The 22698-nt window shown below is 60.7% G+C and overlaps 7 protein-coding genes across 7 annotated transcripts; 4 read left to right on the top strand and 3 right to left on the bottom strand.

Moving 5' to 3' along the window:
• The first annotated feature begins 4080 nt into the window (after positions 1-4080).
• THITE_2120833 (uncharacterized protein) lies at positions 4081-7104 on the top strand. Its single transcript, XM_003656304.1, has one exon. The coding sequence runs from the start codon at positions 4211-4213 to the stop codon at positions 6944-6946; it is 2736 nt and encodes a 911-aa protein (XP_003656352.1). The 5' UTR covers positions 4081-4210; the 3' UTR covers positions 6947-7104.
• Positions 7105-8838: 1734 nt separating this feature from the next.
• Positions 8839-11069, bottom strand: THITE_2120830 (uncharacterized protein). Its single transcript, XM_003656303.1, has 3 exons — positions 10555-11069; positions 9906-10486; positions 8839-9851 (listed from the first exon to the last, which is right to left on the bottom strand). The coding sequence occupies exons 1-3, from the start codon at positions 10963-10965 to the stop codon at positions 9041-9043; spliced, it is 1803 nt and encodes a 600-aa protein (XP_003656351.1). The 5' UTR covers positions 10966-11069; the 3' UTR covers positions 8839-9040.
• Positions 11070-11494: 425 nt separating this feature from the next.
• On the top strand, positions 11495-12633 carry THITE_131090 (uncharacterized protein; the record flags this gene model as incomplete). The annotated part of the gene is made up of 3 exons (XM_003656302.1): positions 11495-11606; positions 11678-12365; positions 12442-12633. Coding segments are annotated over 3 exons (990 nt in total), but the record flags the coding sequence as incomplete, so codon positions are not given.
• A 559-nt stretch (positions 12634-13192) lies between these two features.
• On the top strand, positions 13193-14389 carry THITE_2069549 (uncharacterized protein). Its single transcript, XM_003656301.1, has 2 exons — positions 13193-13990; positions 14039-14389. The coding sequence occupies exons 1-2, from the start codon at positions 13202-13204 to the stop codon at positions 14156-14158; spliced, it is 909 nt and encodes a 302-aa protein (XP_003656349.1). The 5' UTR covers positions 13193-13201; the 3' UTR covers positions 14159-14389.
• Positions 14390-14845: 456 nt separating this feature from the next.
• On the bottom strand, positions 14846-17064 carry THITE_2120827 (uncharacterized protein). Its single transcript, XM_003656300.1, has 3 exons — positions 16623-17064; positions 16454-16544; positions 14846-16394 (listed from the first exon to the last, which is right to left on the bottom strand). Exons 1-3 carry the CDS (start codon positions 16749-16751, stop codon positions 15010-15012), a joined length of 1605 nt encoding a protein of 534 aa, XP_003656348.1. The 5' UTR covers positions 16752-17064; the 3' UTR covers positions 14846-15009.
• An 877-nt stretch (positions 17065-17941) lies between these two features.
• THITE_2120825 (glycoside hydrolase family 79 protein) lies at positions 17942-19879 on the top strand. Its single transcript, XM_003656299.1, has 4 exons — positions 17942-18333; positions 18392-19022; positions 19079-19652; positions 19718-19879. The coding sequence occupies exons 1-3, from the start codon at positions 18186-18188 to the stop codon at positions 19530-19532; spliced, it is 1233 nt and encodes a 410-aa protein (XP_003656347.1). The 5' UTR covers positions 17942-18185; the 3' UTR covers positions 19533-19652; positions 19718-19879.
• Positions 19880-20126: 247 nt separating this feature from the next.
• On the bottom strand, positions 20127-22577 carry THITE_73555 (uncharacterized protein). Its single transcript, XM_003656298.1, has 4 exons — positions 22404-22577; positions 21181-22331; positions 20802-21098; positions 20127-20701 (listed from the first exon to the last, which is right to left on the bottom strand). Exons 2-4 carry the CDS (start codon positions 21426-21428, stop codon positions 20470-20472), a joined length of 777 nt encoding a protein of 258 aa, XP_003656346.1. The 5' UTR covers positions 21429-22331; positions 22404-22577; the 3' UTR covers positions 20127-20469.
• Positions 22578-22698: the final 121 nt, after the last annotated feature.

Genomic DNA, 22698 nt, shown 5'->3' with positions numbered 1-22698 from the left:
CAGACGGACGGCCGCAGGATGCGAGCCTGCTGGCTGGACTTGGATGGGACGACATGGAGGAGAGCCAATGGCCGTGGAATCCAGCACGGCGGGATCGAGTCTGATAGGGAAGTTCGTGTTCCCGCGAGGGAGCCCCAGCTGCAGCCGAATGGTTCCTGGCGACAAGTGATCTGGCTGGACAATTGACTCCCGAGTACGCAATTCCTGTGTCTCCGTGGCGAAGCCCTCAGGTACCGTGTGTTCTGAAACAGCAGCGCCCTTGGCACGCCGCGGAAGGATCCTGTCAGAACCACGCGCCGGCTCTGTCCTCAGAACGGAAGTAGTTCCGGCCCCGGAGCTCCTCCGTTGTGAATGTTCCTGCGTCCTTCTGTTCCCCACGCCTGTGCCGCGGCCCACGGTGCTTGGGCGACAAGCTTCGCTGCCCCTCGATTGGGCGATACGGTTAATGACTGCCTAAAGCTTGACAGCTGTGTCTGTCGTCCAGTGGTGGACGGACAATCGGATTACTGCCGCGCCGTCGTCGTCGGAAGACAGAGAAGTTGAAGGGTGCGCGATGAAGTTAGATCGTTTCCCGCCTTATGCGAAGCTCACCCAAGCAGAGAGCAGGCCTCGAGACGGGGCCAAAATGACAAATGTGCACATCCCATCTGTCATCCTGGTCGTGGTGTTTCCACGGCTCGAAGCATGAGGCCCGTTTCACGTGAATGAAACGAACCAAGGAAGCGCTAGAGCACAACAAGGCCCATTGGACCCAGGAGGGGTTGCTGGGTGTTAGGCCTGGACATGGAAGCGAAGGATTCCTTGGTGTTGAGTACCTACACGTTGTGTACACTAGAACGCTCGAGTTCTCGCAACTTGCACCGCAGTTGCTCGTGTCGAGCCCAGCCCACATGGGGACGGTTCCTCACAGAACTTGGTGCTTACCATGGTATACCACAGCAGGTAATCCGTGCAATACACGAACTACCGTCGCCTCCCACATCCTGTGCTCGACGCAACCAGAGAGCGGACAAGAGCGGAAGGTTGGCGCCGCAGGATCACCGCTGCCCTGGGCAACAGGGTGCGTGGGCAGGGCAGAAAAGGAGCTGTTCCTGATCTGGCATGTGTGCTGCCCAGCACGGCGCTCAGGTGTGGCGAAGCTTCCCGCTTTGTCTTCGCTGCTTGGAGACTGAGATTCTGGTTGGCCGAGGGTTGCTCGTGACATGCACTATCGCGGCAGTTGCAGTTGAGATGGTGTGCAGCGGGTGAACATCCCTGCGCAAAGCGGCCTTGGCTCCACAAGTTAGCCGCCAGTCGGCAGCCATTTCACTGGGCGATTGCTCCGGTCGATTACAGATTGGCGATAACTGGTTGCCTGGAGTCCGCAGCCGCACGATCTCGCTGACTGTCGCTGACTGTCGTCGTGCAGTGGGCTTGCAAACCGGCAGTTTCCGTCCTCGGACAACCGTTTGTGCGCACCAAAAAGCCTGCGTTTCCTGGCTGAGGAGCCGGAACATCATCAGAACTCCTGGGGGTGGCGGGGGAAGAACATTGGGCAGGCCCAGTCTTGACCAGGTATCGGTCCGGCGGTAACGTTACGGTTCCGCAGCGAGTGAAACGTTCAGACTCGGAGGATGAAGACAGACGGCTCAGACTCGTACGATGGAAAAGACAGACGGCCGTGCGGCAGATTGTTCGTTCCTTTGTCGAAGCCTGCGATCTGAGGCTGGCGAGGGTTGCAAGATCATGTGGTTGCGGGGACCCCGGGATCGCCCCTGCTGACAGCGCCAACCCAGATCATGACTGTGTAAGCGGTTGACCTCCAGCCTCTACACAGTACTGTACGCTACACTCCTCTAGGTAGCGTATTTGTGCAGGATTATCTGCAGTACACTAGTGTACACTAGTCCTTGAGATAACCACCCGATCTGCCCGCATGGAGTTAAAATAACGTTAGCGTTTGACCGCGGTGTTCAGATCAAACCAAGACCGGGACGGTTCTCCGATCCGCACAAGGAAATCTCTCCCTCGCTTTCACGCCTAGGACCTTCCACTTGAGGCTAGTCCAGGGAATCTCCGCTTTCGAGTCCTGAGTTGCGCAGAAAATCGCCGGGGGACAAAATTGCATTGTTCCTGGGCCCTTCACGGCTTCACTGTCGACTCAAAAAAAGGCTTTCAATCTGCGGTGCTCATTGGCTGCTCTTTTCTGCGAGACCAATGCCAGTTTTCGCCCAGCCGTCTTCTGTTTGCAAGCGGGCGTTCGTGTTTGGGCTTGAGGTAGTTATTTTTATTTGGTTGCCTGGTCTTGGTCGCAGGGAAGGGAACGGGGCCACCACCAGTGTACCTGTAGGTAAGTGCTTCCTGTGGATAACTTCCTTGCTCCGTTCACTAGTACACGACAGTTCGACGACGGAGTTCGACGACGGCCCGCTCATGGAAGCCTCGGCCGCTACGGTGCGCAGTGGGGCATGGCATGGACCCCACGGATTTGGATCTCGTGAACAGAACTGACCAGTGCGCCTTTTTCGGGACTGCGCACTGTATGCTTGGTGCGGGGCTCAAGGTGTCTTGCAGTGAATGTAGTGTAGCGAACTCCCAACTCCCGCCGGCCTCATCCGAACATCAGTGGATCCGATTGCGTTCGGCAGGACGCTCACCCCCCACGGAAGATCGTCAATCAATGCGTTTCTTTGGCAACGGGCGTAGGGACTACCGCTAGTGGACTAGTAAATCCTCCTCCCTCAGCCCACCGGATCGATCATCAATCGCAACTGATTGAATTGAGAATCGAGCGTCTCGCCTTGGCGATTAAGGTGCTGGCCGCTGCAGCCGACGGTGACGGCTGCAATTACTCTCGCGCACGGCTCGGCTCACACAGCTCGGCTTCGCTCGCTGTGCCCGCGCAGTGATTGCTGAAGCAGCTCTCCGGCGCTAGGGGCTGCGTGTGAAAGGCCCCCAAGGACTGAACAACGGACCAACGCAGCCTCGGGCGCTCCCGCCTTCTGCGATCTTCCAACTGACCGACGCGGTTGGTGACAAGAGTCAGTCGGCCGCCAACTGAGAAAGCAACTGCAAGCTCGGGAGCAGCCGCTGCAGCCGAGGTCTTCGCCTGGGGACGGTCCGCAGCGGTGCCCCTCTCCCTTATACTCTCCTGGGTCTTCTCAATGCCTGCCAACTCATGAGCACCGGGCACGCGAAGCAATCGGGTCCGTCGCGCTGCAGTGAGGCAAAGAGGCAAAGGCTTTGAACGACGGCCCGAAGTTCGGGAACCAGTCGGTGCCGACGTCCCCCATCGGGGTGGTGGTGCCCGCCGATCTTCTGTTGGCGATGATGCACTTCACCGCCGCGGAACGGGGCAGCTACCAAGTTACCTGTTCCGTAGTTACTTCGTTGGTTACTTCCTCGCCGCGGCTTCCTCCGTCGTTCAGCTCGCAGCTGGATTACACAGTACTTCGCAGGAGGTCTCTGCGTGTGGATGACCCGACGATCTCCTCTTCCCAGTTTGACTGCCTGCTCTACGGTGCGAACTTGGCATGCACGACAACCGACCAATTGCGGCATTGCAAAAATAGTTAACCAGTGCAGTGTAAGAGCAGGGGGGCTGGGCGATGAAGGGAGGAGGTGGTGGCCCTGGCCCGGACTTACTAACGTTACCCTACCCTGGGGGCCCATCTCTCGCTTGATGCGGACGGAGATGGGCAGCCCTCCCCCAGCCGGCTTGGCAACCGGGCCCCTGGTCTCTCTGCATTCTTCGCAGGCTTGGTCATGATCAACGCCACACTCGGCGCAAGAGGACCACGGTGTAGTGTAACGCACAGCGAACTAGGGAGCCGAACCAGTCGCAGGCCGGGGCAGGCCCGGTGGGTGCGGTTCTCGTGGAGTCGACTGGCATGCGCCGCTGGTTAATATTACCTACATACATAGCACAGCGCCCTTCCATAGCTATCCGGATGCCCAGTCCGGAACTCATACACTACATACCCCCCTTCTTCCCCGCGCGCCCCGGCCCTGCCTCCTGCCGGTGCTCTCTCGCCGCGTTGCGTCGGTTTGTCGGGCTGTTGGGTCACATTGCTTGAAGTGAAGCAGACGGCAGTGAGCGTGTGCATACGGGGAGCCCAACCAACTCCTCGACCTCCCTTCTGTTCATACCTGCTCCGTGCCATGTGTACTACGCCCTGCGCTGCGTCTCTCCTCTTCCTCTCCTGCCCTAGCCACCTGCCCCGACAGCACCATGTTGTCCCGGCCGACCTTCAGCATCCGGAAGCTCATTCCCAGCCCCCAGAAGAAGCAGCACGATGGGCCCGAGGACTACGAGGGGTCCTACTTCTACCATGACGACGACGATGAGATGGACACGCTCAGCAAGATCAAGACATGGAGACCGCCAATGGGGCTGATCAAGCGGTCGAAGCCCAGCATCGAGATCAACCGGAGCGAAGAGCTGCACCGCATCGTCGGCATCCCGCCATTGCCGGATACGCCGCAGTCGTCGACCACTTCTTTGTGCAGCATTGACAATGGCTCCGCTTCCGTCGCCAATGCGAGTCCTCGCGCCTCGCCTCCCCGCCGTCCGGGGAGAAGCCCTTTGGCGAGTCCGCTGGCCAGCCCGCAAAGAAGTCCCCAAAGGAGTCCGCAACGAAGTCCACTTCTCCTCCCTCAACAGCTCGATGATCCTCACCAGAAACATCAACATCATTATCAGCATCAACATCAACATCACCCCACGCACTCACTCCAGCACCCTCAGCTGACGCCTCCCTCATCCCCTCCGCAGCAAGGTGACATGTTCCCACAAACGCCGGCGAGCACGCAGGCGCCGTCCTCGTCTCCGGAGGCGATAACGACTACGCCGCCGCCGGAGACGAACGCGCCTGGCGACGATGCGGGCTTCTCCCGCGATATCCAGCAGCTGATCCACGAGACGGAGGAGGCGTTCAAGCTGCGTCAGTCGCTGATCGACGCGAAACTGCCCGACCACGAGCTGGCCAAGTTCCCGAAACCCAAGGCTCCGTCGCCCATGTCTCCTCCCATGCGCCGGAAATCGCAGCGGCGCAGCCAGGGCTCCGTCAAGTCGGTCAAGTCGCCGACAAAGGCGTCCATGAAAGCTCCTTTGTTGCCGGCCCAGGCCCGGCTCCCCTCCAGCTCGCGACCGAAGCGGGCCAAGTCAAAGAAGTCCCGTCGGCGGCCACGTGTCGCGGCGAGGCAGTCGTCCATGTGGCAATTGACCGAGAGCGCCAAGGACCTGTTCAACATTCGCATCTTCCACCGAATCGAAGCGGACGAGATGCTCCCCGAGAGCACGCTGCGGGAGATCAGGGGTAGCAGGGCGGCCCACTGGACGAGGTCTCCGGAGTTGGGCGTGACGCACGTCGATAACAAGAGCGCGGCCGCTGCCGCGCCCATTGAGCCTCTGAGCCTCGACGGCTCGCGCGACGGCGCGGCGGAGGAGGACGCAGTGACTCCGCGAGCGTCGGTCGTGAACCAGGGCCGAGAGATCAATCGGGAAGACTGCAAGACGCCCATGCCGCAGCAGCCTCCGCAGGCGCCGCCGACGAACGGGGCGAATAAGCAGGAAAGTAATGGGCAGCTGTCAGTCCTCGAATGCACAGCAGAGGAGGTAGACCACGAGCCGTCGCTGCCGTTGCAGCAGCCGGACTCGCCCACCACCAGGTCCTTCGACGGCGACGACGAGGACGGATCCCTGCCGATCATGACGATGGCGGAGGATGAACCGCCGGCCACGGCCAAGCTCGCCGGATCGCCCATGCCACCGCCGGCGCCGACGACAATGAAGGCGCCCCTCCATCGCCGGCTCCCCAGCCGGCAGCTGCCGCCGCTCCCCACGATTCCCGAGATCATCGCGACGGGCCCGGAGGAGGCGACATTATCGCCGACGTCAGTGCCGCAGCCGCCCGGATCGGCGTGCAGGGTGAACAAGGATGACTACATCTTCCTGGACAGCAACCCCTGGACGCTGACCATGCCGGCCTTCCGCCACGGCCAGATCCGGCTCGCCAAGGCCGATCTGCCGATCGGCAAGCTGGCCGCGGCCGTGGACGACACGCTGGACTGGACCGCGTTCCAGATGGCCATCCTGGGCGGCGCGGGCGACTTCTTCAGCGAGCCGACCGACTACTCGCGGCCGTCCGAGGCCGAGCTCGACGAGCTCGAGGAGCTGGCCTCGTGGTTCGCCAGCTTCGGCTTCCAGGGGCCCGGCGCGCTGGTCGGCCCGAGCGAGCCGCGCACGCCCCCCCAGCCGTGGACGCCCGTCATGCCGCGCACGCCCGCAGGCCCGACCCCGTGTACGTCCTCGCCCTCTCCCATGTCCATGTCCACCACCGGCCCGGGCAGCCCCGGCATCATGCGCCGGATCGACCCGCCGGCGGCGAGCCACGCGGACATCAACGGCGGCAGCGGCATGGTGCCGTTCACCGACTCGATCGCCGGCCGCTTCTTCCCCCCGGCCGCGCTGTCCTCCTCGCTCGCATCACCCCCACCACCACCCCCCGCGACCTCCACCCACCGCCACAGCGACAGCAGCACGACCTTCGACCAGCCGCAGCCATCACCCAACCAAGCCAGCCAAGCCCCAGCCCCAGCATCAGAATTGCCGCCACCGTCATGGTCATACACGACGACGTCCTCGTCATGGTCACAGACCCCACCACCAGGAGCACTGACGTTCTCAACCCGCAACAGAGCAGGGCTGGCGATCGACGCGGGGGCAGGGGGGCGGCGGCCGAGCGTGGACAGCGTGCAGAGCCTGCCGCAGAGCCCGATGATGGACCTCGTGGTCAGCCGCGACGTCGAGGGCAACGAGTACATGGTGCCCATGGGCTTCAACCTCAGCCACGACCTCGGCGACTTCCTCACGTGGCACGCCGCGCACGTCGTGCCCGGCGCCGCGGCCGGGTTCGCCTTTGGCGGCGGGGCGGGCGCTGGTGAGGGCGGCGGTGCTGGCTCGTGATTTTGGATAGCGTTGTTGGGGTTTTACCGCTATCACGTGGAGTTGTGTGTCTCTTGGTTGTTTACCGTGCTTTCCCTTGTGTGGGCCCGATTTTGGTTATGTCGGTCACTCTCGTTTGTTCTCTTGTCGTCTCTGCCTGGGGCACTGCTCGGTCATTTACAACGGTGTTTGGCATGCTGGCAGCTTGGTTTTCTCTCTCTTGCTTCGCCTTTATTTTTGCTTTTTTCTTTTCCCACCTTCTTGACTTCCTTCTGAACTCTCGGCAAGGCGTTCAAACGGCCTTTTTTTTCTCACTAGGGGCGGCATTTACATCTTTCATCTACAAGCATAAAGGGGGGAAGCGCAAGCGGCGAAGGGGGCGGTCTTCTGCTTTTGTTCTTGATACCACATTCCTTTTCCGGGGTTGGAGCTTTTTCTTCGCTTCTTCGCCTTTTTTTTTCCCTCCCTTTCACTGAGTGGGTTGGAGATGGTTAGGCTTTGGTGTTTTGCTGGTAGGGGCGGGGACTCAGCGGGCTCAACGGTTGGTGAGGGTGATGGCGGATTGGAGGATGGATGAGTCTCACGTCGTGTATGCGCCATGACTGTCTTATGTGACGGGGTTGTGTTCTCGCGACGGAAAATTTGTACATAGGGTTCGGTATGCTTGGAATAAACATAGGTATATACCTGCTATGTCGAGTTCCTCAGTTGTGGACTTTCCATTCTCTCATCCTCGATCTCGAAATGCACACAAACAGCAGGGTATGTCATCCCCGCTTGGTTTCTGCCCGGATTACATCGCAGCGGATTGCAACCAATTCCATATTCGTACGGAATAGTATGCAAACTCTGGACGAGACGGACTAACAAGCCGAAGACGCGACGACCTAGATGCCGTGAAGCAGCCAACATCCCGCTCTACCCGCCCGCTCGTACATTGCATTGGGGCATCAGCTGCTTGCTGCAAGTGATGGCACTCCCCCCAGCCGTCTGTAATCGTTGCATGTGCTGCAGATGCAACATATTAGTTATTCACAGTAAAACTACACTAGTTTTGCTGGCCAGCTGGCTTCCAAGAGGCTCCAAGTGGAGATACGGATAAACAATCAAGGAACGCGGTCCCTTCGCGTGTCTCAATTTTAGCAGCTTCAGAGTTGCGGTTGCACTCGGAAGCTCAGCTTCTCTCCAGCTGGTGCGGCTGGCGCAGCCTTGGCCGAGGCGGTTGTGTAGCGTTGGACGGCCACTCGTCAGGTAAGTGAGTCCGGCTTACTGTGCTACTTCGGTTTCGATCTGCTCTTCCCCGAGGTCATGAAGCCATTCCGCTCATCTTGGCAGGCCCCGACAGGGTCCGGCAAGCTACGAAATAGTTACACGAGAAATCCTGCCTCCGATCCAACGCAGGTACGGCGGTAGTGCCTGCAGTAGTGTACCTTAGTCAGCAGCAAGCCGGGCCGCACACAGTAGTGTAGGGTACTATGTAGCACGTGTAGCCTATGGACTGCGTATCCAGACACGACACTCCCGGTCTGGCCGGGGCAGCCTGAGGATGGGGCGGTGCCAGTGGGGTCCACCTACTGCACATCAGCGGGTAACGTTATCTGTGGGTGTGTCGCGCTTTCCCACGAGCAATGCGAGCGCCTGTCGCCGCGGCTGTGGTTCCGCGCGCCGCTGCTGTGTGGGGACCTCGAAGCAGGCTTTGGCCACTGAGGCTTGCTGTTGGCGCCAAGGAGACGAAACGAAACGAAACGAAACGCAGCGAGCGGGCCGTTGGCGTTGAGGGATGCGGGAGGGATTCTTTTGTGCAGGGACTTTAATTCCGTGTTTCAGCTTGGCCGGCGTGGGGAAGGCAGGGCAAGGCTGGGCAAGGGGGGAGGGGGAAGGGGGGAGTGGGGAGGAGAAAAGGGGATGGATTACGCCGAGGCGGGAAGGCTGTGTTTTCAGGTTCTAGAAAGCAATCCATCCACTCACGATGTGCGCCTAGGTGTATATGCTCAGGCTCAGCTGGAAAGTAAAATGCGCCGAGGGATCCGACGAATCCGACGATGTGGTGGGCGGCTCGGATGGATAGGTATGTTTATTTTCGAGCGTCACAGCAAGCCGAGGTCGACTACGATGCTACGATGGCCGCCCGCCGCCGCCCATCAGGTAATCATGACATCTCTGCAGCGGCTGGACCACCTGGCGGAGCATCTCTTGCCTCCACCGGTCCGCCCGGTACTGGCTACCGAGACACCAGCCGACCGCGTCCGAGAAGTCGGCCCCCGCTTCCTCGTCCACCTCGTACTGCCACCGCCGCGCCGCCAGCAGGTCGAAGCCCCGTCTCTCGGCCTCGCTGCCGCCCGCCGGCCACTCCCGCCGGCACGCCTGCTCCTCGAGCGGCTTCCCGAAGCAGAGCTCGAGGAGCACGATGCCCAGCTGGTTTAGCGACTGCGCAATCGCGCCGACCGCTGCCGCGCTGCTGCTCGTTGTGTTGTCGTCGTCCTCCGGGTCGCTGCCGATGCTCCGGCTCAGGTGGGGCCTATCCAGCCGGATAGCGTGCCGCGTGTTGCCGCTGACGTCGTCCCCGGTGTCCCCGTTGCTGTAGAACACAATGTCTGCTTTCCGCCAGGAGGCGGCGGGTAGCCACTGTGTGTCGGTGAGTTGCAGGAAGGACGATGCCAGGATGAGCGCCAGCGTGTAGCGTTGGCGCCGCGTTGGCCGCTGGCTGGCCTCTCCGCGGATGATCTGGTCCAGCGTGACGGACGGGAGGGCGTCGCCCGTCCGGCGAGACACGCTATGCACGTAGAACCGGGAGTCGTCCTCTCCGTCCCCTCCCAGGTAGCCGCAGCAGCCGTTTTGTGTCTGACCAAGCGAGACACAGAGGATGGAGATACGATGGAGCAGGGCTGGAGGAGGTGTCAGCGTGATCGTCAGCGTTGACCGGGTGCTGAACCTTGTTGTTAGCTCGGGCGCGTCTCAAAGTAAGAATACGCGAAGGTACCTTTGCTGCAGCTCGGTGCAAGTTGCTTGGTTTCTCGACCGCATGCTCGACTTGGCCGGACGGCCCTGTCGGTGATTTGGCATGTGAGCAGGTGCCGGTACCGAGGAGGCCACGCTGCTAGTCGGCGCCGCCGTCCCATTGCCGCCGTCGTCCAGCTGCTCCGTGATTCTCGTCCAGTGTATCTGCCATTGAGAGGCCACCGGTGTGGCAAACGCGACGTGGAACTCGGCCTTCTTAGCGGTTCGGTGCTGGAGAAGCAGCCGGGCCAAGTGCTGCTCGCGGCATCCGCAGCCCCATGTCGAGGCGAGCGCCCTGAAGAGCTTGGCCGACAGCTTCCAGAAGTTGCACAAAGCCGGGTCGACTTTGGTGCCCTGCCGGAGGGCGGCCGCCTGTTGTTTCAGCTGGGCGTCTCTGTCGCTCGTGCTTAGGAGTTTCTCCAGCCGGTCGTTGTAGCTCTGCAGCTGCGCGAACAGTTCCTTGCGGGCAGCTTCCCGGTTGCTGAACTTGGCCCTGTACAGCTGGAACTCCCGGCCATCCTTGGTGACTGCATTCTTCAGACGTGTCGCGCTCATGGCAGCCTTCTGTCGGGCCAAAGAAGTGCCAGGTGAGAGTCCGCCTCGCGAACTGAGGGCATGTATGGCCATCTTACCGGAGAGCTGAGTTTGTCTTGAACCACCTCCGAATCCAGCGCCAGTTCCTCTTTCAGGTCTTCCAGCACGCCGAGCACTCCGCTGATGTACTCAAAGTAGAGTTCGTAGCTCTCGCCCAGTCGTTCTCTCAGGGCCTTGTCTAGCGAGGCGTCCTTCCAGCCGGCGCCGCCGGGGTCTGCGAGCAGCTGCTTGACGCGGGCATCGTCAACCACCAGCGGGAGCAGAAGCTGCCGGAGGTGACTGGTCAGGACCGTGCGGTGAAATCGCAGGTCCCTGAGACATTTGAAGTGTTCGAGCCGGATCTGGTGCCACAGACCTAGGCGCTTGCTCAGCTCGCTGTACTTCTCGATGCCCGAAATGATCAAGGGAAACACCCCGAGCACAATTCCGGCCACTTCGAAGCCAGACATGGCGGCAAGATGCTCAAACAGTACGGTGGGTGAGAACTGTCGAGAGCAGGAGCAGGAGTAGGAGCAGGCGCGACTGCAGAGTCGCGGCTGCAGGAGCAGAGCGCTGACGGGCGCAGCCTAGCTGCATTTCCAGCCGCCTCTCTCCGCATAGGTAAGGTACCTATGCAGCCAAGAAACGGGGCGGGGTACCGTTTCCTGCGTCCTTTCCATCATTCACGTCCCACGCTCCCGCCTTTTTTGCTGATGAGTTTGGATTTGGAAAGACTTCATCGCGGGCTGGCAAGCCGCGCCATGTTCTTCCTTTCCCACGCACTTACACCCATATTTCCTGGACATGATACTTGCAGGCAACTGAACCATGTCCGACGAGCCTGCGCTGTCGCAGACAATTGCGGCTCAGAGCTTGCAAGTGAAGCAAAGCCTCACGAGGCTAATAGCGCACTTGGCTGAGAATCCGCCACTCCTCCACCGGGGAGCCGTTGAAGATGTGCTGGACAGGTTCCTGCTGTGGGCGGGCAATCTCGGCGCAATGCGTGCCCCTGTCTCGCGGCTGTCGCTGGATCGCCGTCTCGCAGAAGCCCCGGAAGTTAAGGAGCTCATCTGTCAACACCTTGCTGACCTTCAGGAGGCCCTCGATGATCGTGAGAGCTTGCTTCCCTCGTCAGTGCTGCTCTCTTCGCTCCAGCGCTTACTTACAATGCTCTCTCCACAGTCATGCATATTGTGAATGGAGAGGTCCCCAACCGCGACATGACGGGCGAGGAGGACGGCCAAGCGCCTTCGGATGAAGCCAGCATGCTCCTCGAAATCATCACCGAGTCCGTGAAGTCGCTCTTCCGCATCGGTGTCCTCGTCAGAAAGACTGGCACAGACGACAGATTTAGACGAGCCATACGGTCATCCAACGCCGTTTTCCCGGCCAATTTTGACATTAACCATGCCATGGAGAAGTATTCAAAGCTCCGGCTCCGCAGCGCTGGCCTGCTAGCAACCCGGGTTGGCTCTGCCATCTCCAAGCGGAGACAGTTCATCAAATATTGCCGAGACCACCGACTTCGACTGGGGTACGACGAAGCGGCGGTAATCGGGGACGACGAAGCCGCGGTAATCCCGGAACCGGAGAAGGTAGAGCGAGCGCGGACCGAACTCCTGTCTAGCAAAGCGAGCACCTTCCATCCGGAAAGGATACCCCAGGGTGCCCTGATGTCGGAGGCATTCGAAGAAGAAAAAGAAGAAGAAGACGACGATGACGCCATCTCGTTGATGACGGCTTCCACTGTCAGCGACCCCACGCAGCGACTCGAGTTGCCGAAACTGTCCGACCTATCTGCCGACGGGGAGCAGTTTGAGTGTCCGATATGCTTCACTTTGCAGTCCTTCTCACAGGAGCGGGCATGGCGGTAAGTGCCTCGATCCCCGCAAGGCGCTCCCAGACATGACGGACTTGGGCTCACAGACGGGATGCCCTGCGCAAAGGAAACACGCGTTCCGCGACCTCAAAGCATACGTGTGCACCGTCGGCGGAAAGGAGTGCGACTCGGAGCTGTTTGGCGACCGCAACGCATGGTTCGAACACGAGCTGCGGCAGCACCGGGCCCAATATGCGTGCAATCTGTGCAGCAATCAACAGCTCTGCAGCAGCGAGCAAGAACTTACGAGCCACGCCGGCACCCACCACGGGATTTCCGGCCGAGCACAGCTCCGGCTGCTGCTGGATGCCAGCAGACGTGCACCGGCCAGACTCCCGGCTGCCGACTGTCCCTTCTGCGATGTCTGGGAAGAAAAGTTGCGCATGAAGGGCAGCACCGGAGCAGGCACCGGCGCTTCGGCGGAGGAGAGTGCGAGCATCCTGGTCAGCCTGAGCCGCTTCAAACGGCATGTCGCCCTGCACCAGGAAGACCTCGCGGTGTTCGCCATTCCCAGAGCAACCGAGAAGAAGGGCACGTCTCGTCGGGGCTCAGATGGCAGCCGCTCAGCAATGTCTTCCATCTCGCTGCCTGGGCAGTCAGCAGGCAGTCAGCAGCCCGAAGACGCACCGCCTGTTTCTGAGCCTGAGGCGGGAGAAGAAGCTAGCACCCTACAGGCAGGCGGCGAGGGTCTCACAACCGGGGCCTCAGATTCCGGACGGGAGGACTCGGCGCCGCCCCATCACGATGGTACCTCTCAGGCCGGTCAGGCGACTACCGACACTGGTTCCCAGCAGGCCTCCCAGGACACCAAAGAGTGGGAGAAGATCATGCTAGAAGTGCTGGCACAACGGCGCGACGTTCTTGGCGACAAGCATCCCGACACCATCGCGAGCATGGAGTCGCTAGCCTTAACATACCATGCCCAGAAGAGGTACGAAGAGGCGGAGAGGATGATGCTAGAAGTGCTGGCACAACGGCGCGACCTTCTTGGCGACAAGCATCCCAGTACGATCAAGAGCATGGAGTCGCTAGCCTTAATATACCAAGATCAGAAGAGGTACGAAGAGGCGGAGAAGATCATAGTGGAAGTGCTGGCACTACGGCGCGACGTTCTTGGCAACAAACATCCCGACACGATCGCGAGCATGGCGTGGATAGCCATAATATACCATGCCCAGGGGAGGTATATAGAGGCGGAGAGGATCAAGCTAGAAGTGCTGGCACTACGGCGCGACGTTCTCGGCGACAAGCATCGTGACACGATCAAGAGCATGGCGATGCTAGCCAGAACATACCGAGCCCAAGGGAGGCACGAAGAGGCGGAGAAGATCGAGCTGGAAGTGCAGGCACTACGTCGTGACGTTCTCGGCGACAAGCATCCCGACACGATCACGAGCATGGCGTCGATGGAAAACTCCGCTAATGACAGGAATCCACAAGAGAAAGCAACAGAGGCGGACAAGGTGTCGTTGTCCTCCTTCTCTGATCGGAAGTTGTATGTTCGATCGTCAGATGGCCACGCCAACGACGAGCCCGATGCACAATCTGTCGGAACCGGTGGCGAGAAGGTGTCTACCAGCGGGCGCAATGACCACAAGGAAAGCAAAGGACGTTGGGTGAGTGTCTGGCGAGCTCCGATGACGCCCCGGCCTAACACGCAGAAGGAAATCAAGCGAACGAGTTTCGATGATCTCGATGAACCATCGAGGAAGCCTTGGTTGCCGAATCTCCAGAAAGTGGCGGAAGCCGAGCCGAAACCGCGCAGGAGAGCGAAGTCCAGATAACTGTACCAAAAGAAGACCAACGATGGCATCAAGAGGTTGACCCGGGTGGGTTGAGGGGGAAGAGAAAGCACGCCTGGGGCAGGGACTGCGGCGAGAGACACCGAGCGTACAAAGTGAAGGAGCTTGGAGCCACGACTCGAACGGGGAGATCGTCACGCGCCGATGCCCCTGCTAAGCATTAGGAATTGACTCTCCTTAGCCCAATTCAGACACCAGGTTGGGGGCTCCTATCTTCCCTGCACCCTCATCGTGATGTGCCCAGTCTCTTGCACAGTACCCGAGAGCCTTTGCACATCGTCGACTTCTCCCGCGAAAGCCACAGACGGGCCGAGACGGCAGAAATACTCGGCTTCAACCTCGGCCGGGGGGAGAAACCGGCATACTCCCAGTCGACGATGGCCTTGACCTTCAGCGTGTCCGGGCCGACGACGACACTGTGCGCCGAGAAGTCGTTGTGACAGCAGACCAGATCCTCAGTCGGTCTGGGCTCCATCTTCCACTCGAGGCGGCACGACCTGGCCATGACACGGTAAAGGAGGGATGACCTGCAAGTTTCGACACCATCAACCGCAAATTATCATAGTAAGAAGGCGCAGAGCTGTAGGCGACTCAAGTTCTGGTAGATTGTGTGCCGCAAAACCACGGCAAAATGCAACCCGCACATCCACGGAGGGTCTAAGGAGTAGTAGGATCCTCCAAGTCGCCCTTAACATCGATAGCTAGATAAACTGTTTAGCCGGGAGCTAGCAAACGCCTGCCGAGTATCTCCAATCTCGAGCAGGTCATTGTGACTCACTCCGTCATCAGACCGTCAAGAATCAGTGCATTCCCGTCGGCGCACACATGTGCCCTCACCTCTGCAACGGCCGGCCCATCCCGCCGTACGTGACCATCTTGGTGACCTGGTACTCGGCCACGCCGTACAGGGAGCCCTCCCTGCCGAAGCCGCTCTCTTTCACGCCGCCGAACGGCGCGGCCGGGTCCGAGATCAGGCCCGTGTTGACGCCGACCATGCCCACCTCGAGGTGCTCGGCGACGCGGTGCACGCGGTGCAGGTCCCGCGAGAAGAAGTAGCCGGCGAGCCCGACGGGCGTCGCGTTGGCCAGCCGGACCACCTCCTCCTCGGTGTCGAAGGGGAACAGGCCGGCGACGGGGCCGAACGTCTCCTCGGCCGCCATGGCCATCTCGGCCGTCATGCCCGTCAGCACGGTCGGCTGGAAGAAGTGGGGCCCCAGGTCCGGTAGCTTGTGGCCGCCCAGCACGACGGTGGCGCCCTTCTGCTGGGCGTCGCGCACGTGCTGCTCGACCTTGTCGACGGCGCGCTGGTGGATCAGCGGGCCGTGGGTGACGCCCTGCTGGAAGCCGTTGCCGACGCGGAAGGCGCGCACCTTGTCGGCGAACTTGGCCGCGAACTCGTCGTAGACGCCGCGCTGGACGAAGATGCGGTTGGCGCAAACGCACGTCTGGCCCGACGAGCGGAACTTGGAGGCGATGGCGCCCGCCACGGCCAGGTCGATGTCGGCGTCGTCGAAGACGATGAAGGGCGCGTTGCCGCCCAGCTCGAGCGAGAGCTTCTTCAGCGTGCCGGCGCACTGCTTCATCAGCAGCTTGCCGACCGGGGTGGAGCCGGTGAAGGAGACCTTGCGGACCGTCGGGTTCGTCGTCAGGACTTGCCCCACTTCGGCGGTGTTGTTGAGCGCCGTGATGACGTTGACAACTCCCCTGGGGATGCCGGCGCGGTGGGCGAGCTCGGCCAGCGCGAGGGGCGTGTACGGGGTCTCACCGGGGGCCTTGCACACCACGGTGCAGCCGACGGCCAGGGCTGGGCCGATCTTGCGGGTAATCATGGCGGCGGGGAAGTTCCACGGAGTGATGAGGCCGCAGACGCCGACGGGCTCCTTGATGGTGAACACGCGGTTGCCCGGGACCGACGAGGGGATGGTGTCGCCGTAGATGCGCGGCGCTTCCTCGCTGAACCACTCGAGGAAGTTGGCCGCGTACGTCACCTCGCCCTTGGCGTCCGCGGTTGGCTTCCCATTCTCCCAGGTGATGAGGGTGGCCAGGTCGCCGGCGTTTTCCACCATGAGGTCGTACCATTTCCGGAGCAGCTTGGAGCGCTCGCGGCCCGTCCTGTGCCGGAACTCCTCGAAAGCCACTTCGGCTGCCTTGATCGCTTTCTCGGTATCCTGGGCGTCGAACTCGGGGCAGGTGCCGATGAGCTCGCCCGTGGCTGGGTCTAGACCAGGAGTGAGCAAAAGGCGACGAACCCGGCTGAGACGGACGGGCGAGACTCACCATGGACCTCGAATGTCTTGCCCGACCCGGCCGCCACCCACTCGCCATTGACATAGCACACATTCTCCTTGAACAGCGACGGGTCTCTGAGCTGGTGGAGTTGTTAGCTGCCCGGTCGCTGCAACGAGCATGTGGTGGGCGTGAGCCGAGTTATGTATGTGTACAGTACCTTGGGCCTCATAGTGGACGACAGACGCACGAAGGGGTTGGCTATGGCTGGCAGCGCTGACCGCCGGAACTGAGACCGCGCTGCTACGGCCCGTGAGGCGGGGAAGAGCGCCCTTTGTAGGAAGGCCATCCGGGAATATGGAACGCGGAATGCGAAATGCGGCGGCAGGTGGCCGAGTCCGAGGAAACGGTACTGAGTACCGAGGTTCGGATTACCACAGTGTGTATCCGGATGCCAAGCGTGCACCACAGCAGCTCGGCCAGCCGCCAATGCTTCGAATTGCCGTGTGATTTGCGAGCCTCGAGTTGCCCAGTGTTTCGTCCCCCTTGATAGCTGGAGGCCCTCTGCTGCAAGTTGCAGTTGCAGCTTGCGGGTAGAGATGATGACGTCGCCGACCCGGTTGCGTTGGGAACTGCGAATTAACCACGGCTCTCGGGCGTGCCCGGCCCGGGCTCAGCGGATCCGGCAGGCGGGGACAACGGCGCCTAGCATCGGCAACGGCAAGGGCACGAACGGGTACCGACGGGGCGCCGTGGGGAACACCTTCCTGACCTTCACAATAATTGACCTATGACTGCGCGGGTGCTGAACACTTCTCAGACAAACCATGGAAAGCTCTCTGAATCCTGCATCTCCTGCCCTGCCGTGGTACACAGTGTTGTCATGCTTGCGCCCGTTCTTAATCCACTCGAGCCTTTCTCCTGTGGTCCTTCAACTACCACAGTTTAGCAGCGTCTCGGAGCTTCTTGGAAACCCCGCATTGATCACCGCCTACGGATTAGGTAAGGTAGTTACCAGGTACGGATTAGCTTAGCACCTCAGCACTCACGCTTTCCCTGCCTTCCAGGTTGTCAGGTTGTTATTCGACCATCTGTATTCCGTATTCCGTACGGTGCAGTGCGCTGCGTTAACTACTCCGGGTTCCTGGACGAGCCAGCGCTGCCTCGCGTGGCACAACCCCTCTTCTGTGGGATTCACCTCTCTCGCAGCATTGTTCGCCTCGGATGTCGGAGCAGTCGGTATCGTCGGTCATCTTTCTCGCTTCAGAAACAGATTTTTTAGATGAAGAATTGAGATTTCAGTTAATGTTTGACCGTACGGATCACACGACGTCTCCAGTGCCACTTCTCGGCCTTTTTGAGGCACTGAAATAATCTTCGGTCCCGGTGGCTGGACTCCACCGAGACGGGCAAGCAAGCAACGTCGGCGAGTGAACTTCCCCGGACGCGATGTCGATCTCTCCATTCAGCCTGCATGCGAGCCCCTCACCAGGCGCCCACGGGACTCGCTGCAGTAATCCCACCTACGCTTGTCCTGCTTCGTCAGCGGCTGTCGTGTCGAGCGTGTTTGGATACGCCTTGGCCCCCCTGCCTGCCCATGCAACCTTTTTGGCCGAGCTCATGGCCGAGAGCTGCTCATCCGAGAAAGCTGCGAAGGGCACGATGCAGCGGTGATTGATGGATATGAGGACCGTATCTCCATCTCGTTGTTCGTCGCCTTCTCGGAGTAGTCCATTTTTTCGAGCGCTCCGCCTGAACTTGAGGCCTAAATGCCCGTTGCCCGATGAAGCAAGTGACTCTCCTCTACACGCTCACCAACACGCGTCTGGTGAGCGCCGAGCTCCCTGTTGCGAGCTCGGTGCCGCACAATGATGTCTTCGACGGCTTTGTGAGCTACAGCATCGAGTTTTCGAGCTTTCCGGACTTTGCAGGTACGTTACCTTGCTGGCATCCGGCTTGTGTTCCCGCCCAGTGTGCTGAATGGCCCAGGGAACAAGTCGCACCCCAATACCTACTCGGCCACTCTCCTGGAGAATATTGGGCGCATCAGTGGTACGAAGCCCTACATCCGCGTTGGCGGCAATACCCAGGACTATGCCCTCTATGACGCCTCCCTGCCCTTCGCCCTCAACGGCACCGTCGACCCGGCACGCTCGCCCGACTACCCGACGACCATCACCATCGGGCCGTCCTTCTTTGAATCCTACAACACCTGGGAGCATGTGAAGTTCAGCCACGGCTTCAATCTCGGTCTTGGCGCCAATCGCTCGAGCGGGTGGCAGACCCTGCTCGACACGGTGCCTCTGGCCTGCAAGGCTCTCGGCGACGGGAAGCTCTATGCCTGGAGCTACGGGAACGAGCCAGACTTGTATTCGACGTCAGCGCAGGGTCCCGTGAGACCGCCCGACTGGAACGAAAGTCTTTACGTCTTCCAATGGCTCAATGGCACCAGGACTATCAAGAGGCTAATTGAGGAGCATTGCCCTGAGCTGGCAACCGACGACGTCTACGGCTACATGGCGCCCGACTTTGGCGGCACTGGCAACCACCTGAAAGCCCCAGCAACATGGGCGGCCGGCCTGGACGACGACAAGGACATCAAACTATTCTCAACGCACAAGTATGTTTCCTCAACGTCATCCAACCGCTTGCTTCATTCACCAACATACTCTCAAGCTACATAAGTGGCGCGACGTCCCCAGGCGTGACCTTGCAGGGCACGCTCATGAACCACGCCGTGACCAAACGCTCCGTCGACGCCCACATTAAGGAGTACAACGCCATTCTTGCTCAATCCGCCTCCAGAGATGGCGTGCCGCCGCTCATCTTCGGCGAGGCAAACTCGCTCTACAACCAAGGTCGCCCGGGCCTGTCGAACACCTTTGGCGCCGCGCTCTGGGGCGTGGACTTCAATCTCTACGCAGCCTCCGTCGGCTTCAAGCGCGTGCACATGCACATGGGGACGAATTACCGGGTATGTCGCTTGGCTCTCGTTTTGCTCTCCGTCTCTCTCCCAGCCGTACGTAGCCGATGTATTTACGTGTTGCTCGGGTACAGTACGCCGCATGGCAGCCGATCTCAACATCCCTCGCCACAATCGGCACCAAGGCGCCCTACTACGGCTCCATAACAGTGGCCGCGGCCCTCGGCAACCTGCGCCGTTCCCCCGCCACCGTGGTCGAGATCCCCCTCAGCAACTCCTCCAGCTCGGACCTCATCCCAGAGTCCGCCTACGCAATTTACACCTCCAGTACGCATCCTTCCCCCATCTACCCCCCTTTCCCACTCCCGCCTGTTGTTAACCCCCCACCGCAGAAGGCACCCGCCTCTCGCGCATCATCCTCATCAACATGCGCTCCTACAACACCACCGTCGCCGGCGCCGGCCTGGTGCCGCTGCCCTCCCCCCCGCCACCGCGCGGCGAAACGGAGTATGCGCTCCGGCTGCCCGCAGCCACGCCCGGCCGCGCGCTGGCCGTCCGCCGCCTGCTGGCCAACGGCAGCGACGCCATCACGGGCGTCACTTTCGACGGCTGGAGCTACAACTACGAGCTCGCCCGCGGCCGGCCCGTCAGGCTGGCCAACGTGACCGTCGGGGAGAGAGTGGTTGTCGGCGAGGGCGGGGTGGTCAGGGTACGGGTGCCGGATTCGAGCGCTGCGTTGTTGGATTTGGAGGAGGAGGGGGATTGTTAGATGGGGAAGCAAGGCAGGGAAGGGGAAAAAGGGGGGAGTGCGACGTTGTTGAGAAGACTAGTGGCGGACTAGACGGCCCTGACTGGGCAGGTGCGTGATGTGTATCAACTACACTAACAACAAGACGAGATCGAGATATCCTTTCCAGACCAACGCGTAACCCGAACTCCCGACTCCCAGAGCAACCCGCAATGCGTACCGCGTTGACCATGGATGATCCAACCCAGGCTCCGATGTTCCCGCCGGGACAACGGAGAAAACGATTGCCCCGACCAGCAGAGCAGCGGCCCATTTCACAGCTCTGCCTGCAAGCTCTGACGGTCCTCGACCGTGGCCTGTTTTTCCCCTCGAGACGAGAGGACCACCTTTCCCCCTTTAGCTGTCCCGGAGAGGCAGCTTCCTGTCCAGCGTGTGAAACGCCTGCGTCCGCGGCGTGAAGGGCGTCGCCTGCGGGTTCGGCGCCGAGGAGGACTTCATCTCCACGGAGGAACTGGCCTTGTCCTTCCGGACCGAGCCGTCCTCCTCGTCGTCCGACTCCACCCTGTCGAGTTCCTTGTTGGGCAGCATGGACCAGATGGCGAAGGCGGTTTGGCACAGATAGAGGGTCCTGTATGTTTTTTGTTTTCGGTAAGTCTTCGAATCAAAACGCAGCAGGATTGTTTTGAGAAGGCAAGGCAAGACAAGACGGCACGGCAGTTAGAACTCACATCATGAACACCGTCGCGGCGAACGCCCCCTTGGCGATCTTGCAGTCGCCGACCGCGTTGTAGGGCGCGGCGATGTCGCAGCCCATGCGGATATACCAGGGGACGGGGCTCGGGTAGCGCGGGTCGGCGTAGTCGGGGCCGGCCTGGCCGCCGACGCTCGTCGCGTAGAGGGCAGTCAGGCTGAGGCCGACGAAGACGCCGAAGACCGGGTAGAAGACCTTCATGATGGTGGCGATCATCTTGGCCAGCAGCACGAAGAGGGACAGGATCGAGATGGCGACGTTGAAGCTCGTCAGGCTGGGCGTCCTTCCTGTTAGTTCCTGCCTGGAGCAGCAGGCAGCGTGCGGCCTGGGTTGGGTTGACGGATGGGGCAACTCACGTCTGTGACCACACGAAGGGGATGGAGGGCAAGGGGCGGAAGTTCGCATAGGCGTAGAGGATCATGTTGGGGTTCGAGTTGAGCCCGTGTTCAAAGCCGATGCGCCAGAACAGGGTCCGGAAGGCGTCGGGGTTCTGCAGGCCGAAGAGCACGAGCAGCGCGATGGTGCCGCCCAGCTCGGGGATCATGCCGAAGTACAGCGGCTTCTTGGCCCTCCATGGCCGACGGAGAATGACGTACGAGCCCATCGTTGAGTTCTCCTCTCTCCTTTCGTGAGCTTCTGATGCACAGCACAATCGCTCACTAGGCGCCGTTTCCGGCCCAAGTTACTCCGCTCGCTTTGTGCTTGCTGCCCGGGTGCCGTTCTCGGTGCTTCGAGGTTCCGAGGGGTCGCCGGAGGCCGCTGGGGACTCGCTCACACCAACTTCTGAGAATCGCAACAAACGGGCCGTGATGGATTCAGCCCTCAGTCGCCGGCGACAGCGGACTCGGCGATGGTCCAGCTCACAGTTGGTCGGGTCATAGCAGCGGAACAAAGAGGACGGGAGCGGATCGCAGCCGCGACTTATTACTGTGGTAGAGGGCGGCAAGCCACCTATCTTGCGCTTTGGGGCCATCCGTGCTGCCGCCCTCGCACTGGCAAACAGCCATTCCGCGCAACCTGAGAGATGCAAGCGGCAGGTCAATCACAGTCCAGTGCCCAATGAGAGGCCGTGAGAGGTCTGGTGGTGCCGGCATGTAAGCGCCCAGCTGGCCCAATCAAAGGGCGACGGCGCGCGGGGCCCGTGAGGGGGTGAGCAGTTGTCGCCGAGCCGGCCGATGCCTGACAGCTGCCGTCGTCACTCTTGATCACCACTTGGGGGTCCTCTGTGAGAAACTGCCGCGTCCCGGCGTCGGTTTCCCATTCGGTTCGGCCGCCATCTACGGGAGTATGCCGGACATCCACTTGCGGTGTGCAAGGGCAATGCGACTCTGTAGGTACACGTATCAGTCGTACTCTAGAGTAGCGTTGTACCGCAGTACTTCCAGTTGCGGACCGCGCCGCGCCGACCAGGATGCGAGAGTACACTATCGGTCGCTTGTCCGTTGCGGATCGCGCATGGGTGACTGCGGCCGTGCCTAACATCGTGGGTGAAATGGGCCAGAAAGCCCTGCGAAGAGTCAATTTCAATCGACAACCCTTGCGGCAGTGGAGTAGTTGAGGTACGGAGTACTTGCCGTACCTTGGTTATAGGAACACCTCCGTTCCTATATCCACCACAGCGTAATCGTTCATACTCCTGACTGAGACGGAACAATCTTCGGTCTGCGGGCCATGATGCGATCTCGAAGATCGCTCGCCCAAGCGCTCCATTAATTTATTCCGTGGCGTCGCCGGTTCATGAGCTGAACCGCGCGAGTCATAAGTGAGCCATCTTCACGTAAAAGTGAGGTCGCAGATGCGGGAACCACAAGAACGCCCCACGGGGCAGCGGGGAATCGTCACTGCCGCAATTGTCAGTTGCGACCATACAACCC

Source organism: Thermothielavioides terrestris, chromosome 5 (assembly GCF_000226115.1).
Source record: "Thermothielavioides terrestris NRRL 8126 chromosome 5, complete sequence".
Taxonomy (NCBI): domain Eukaryota; kingdom Fungi; phylum Ascomycota; class Sordariomycetes; order Sordariales; family Chaetomiaceae; genus Thermothielavioides; species Thermothielavioides terrestris.
The sequence above is the reverse complement of the archived record's forward strand: the minus strand, read 5'-3'. Positions and strand labels throughout refer to the sequence as shown.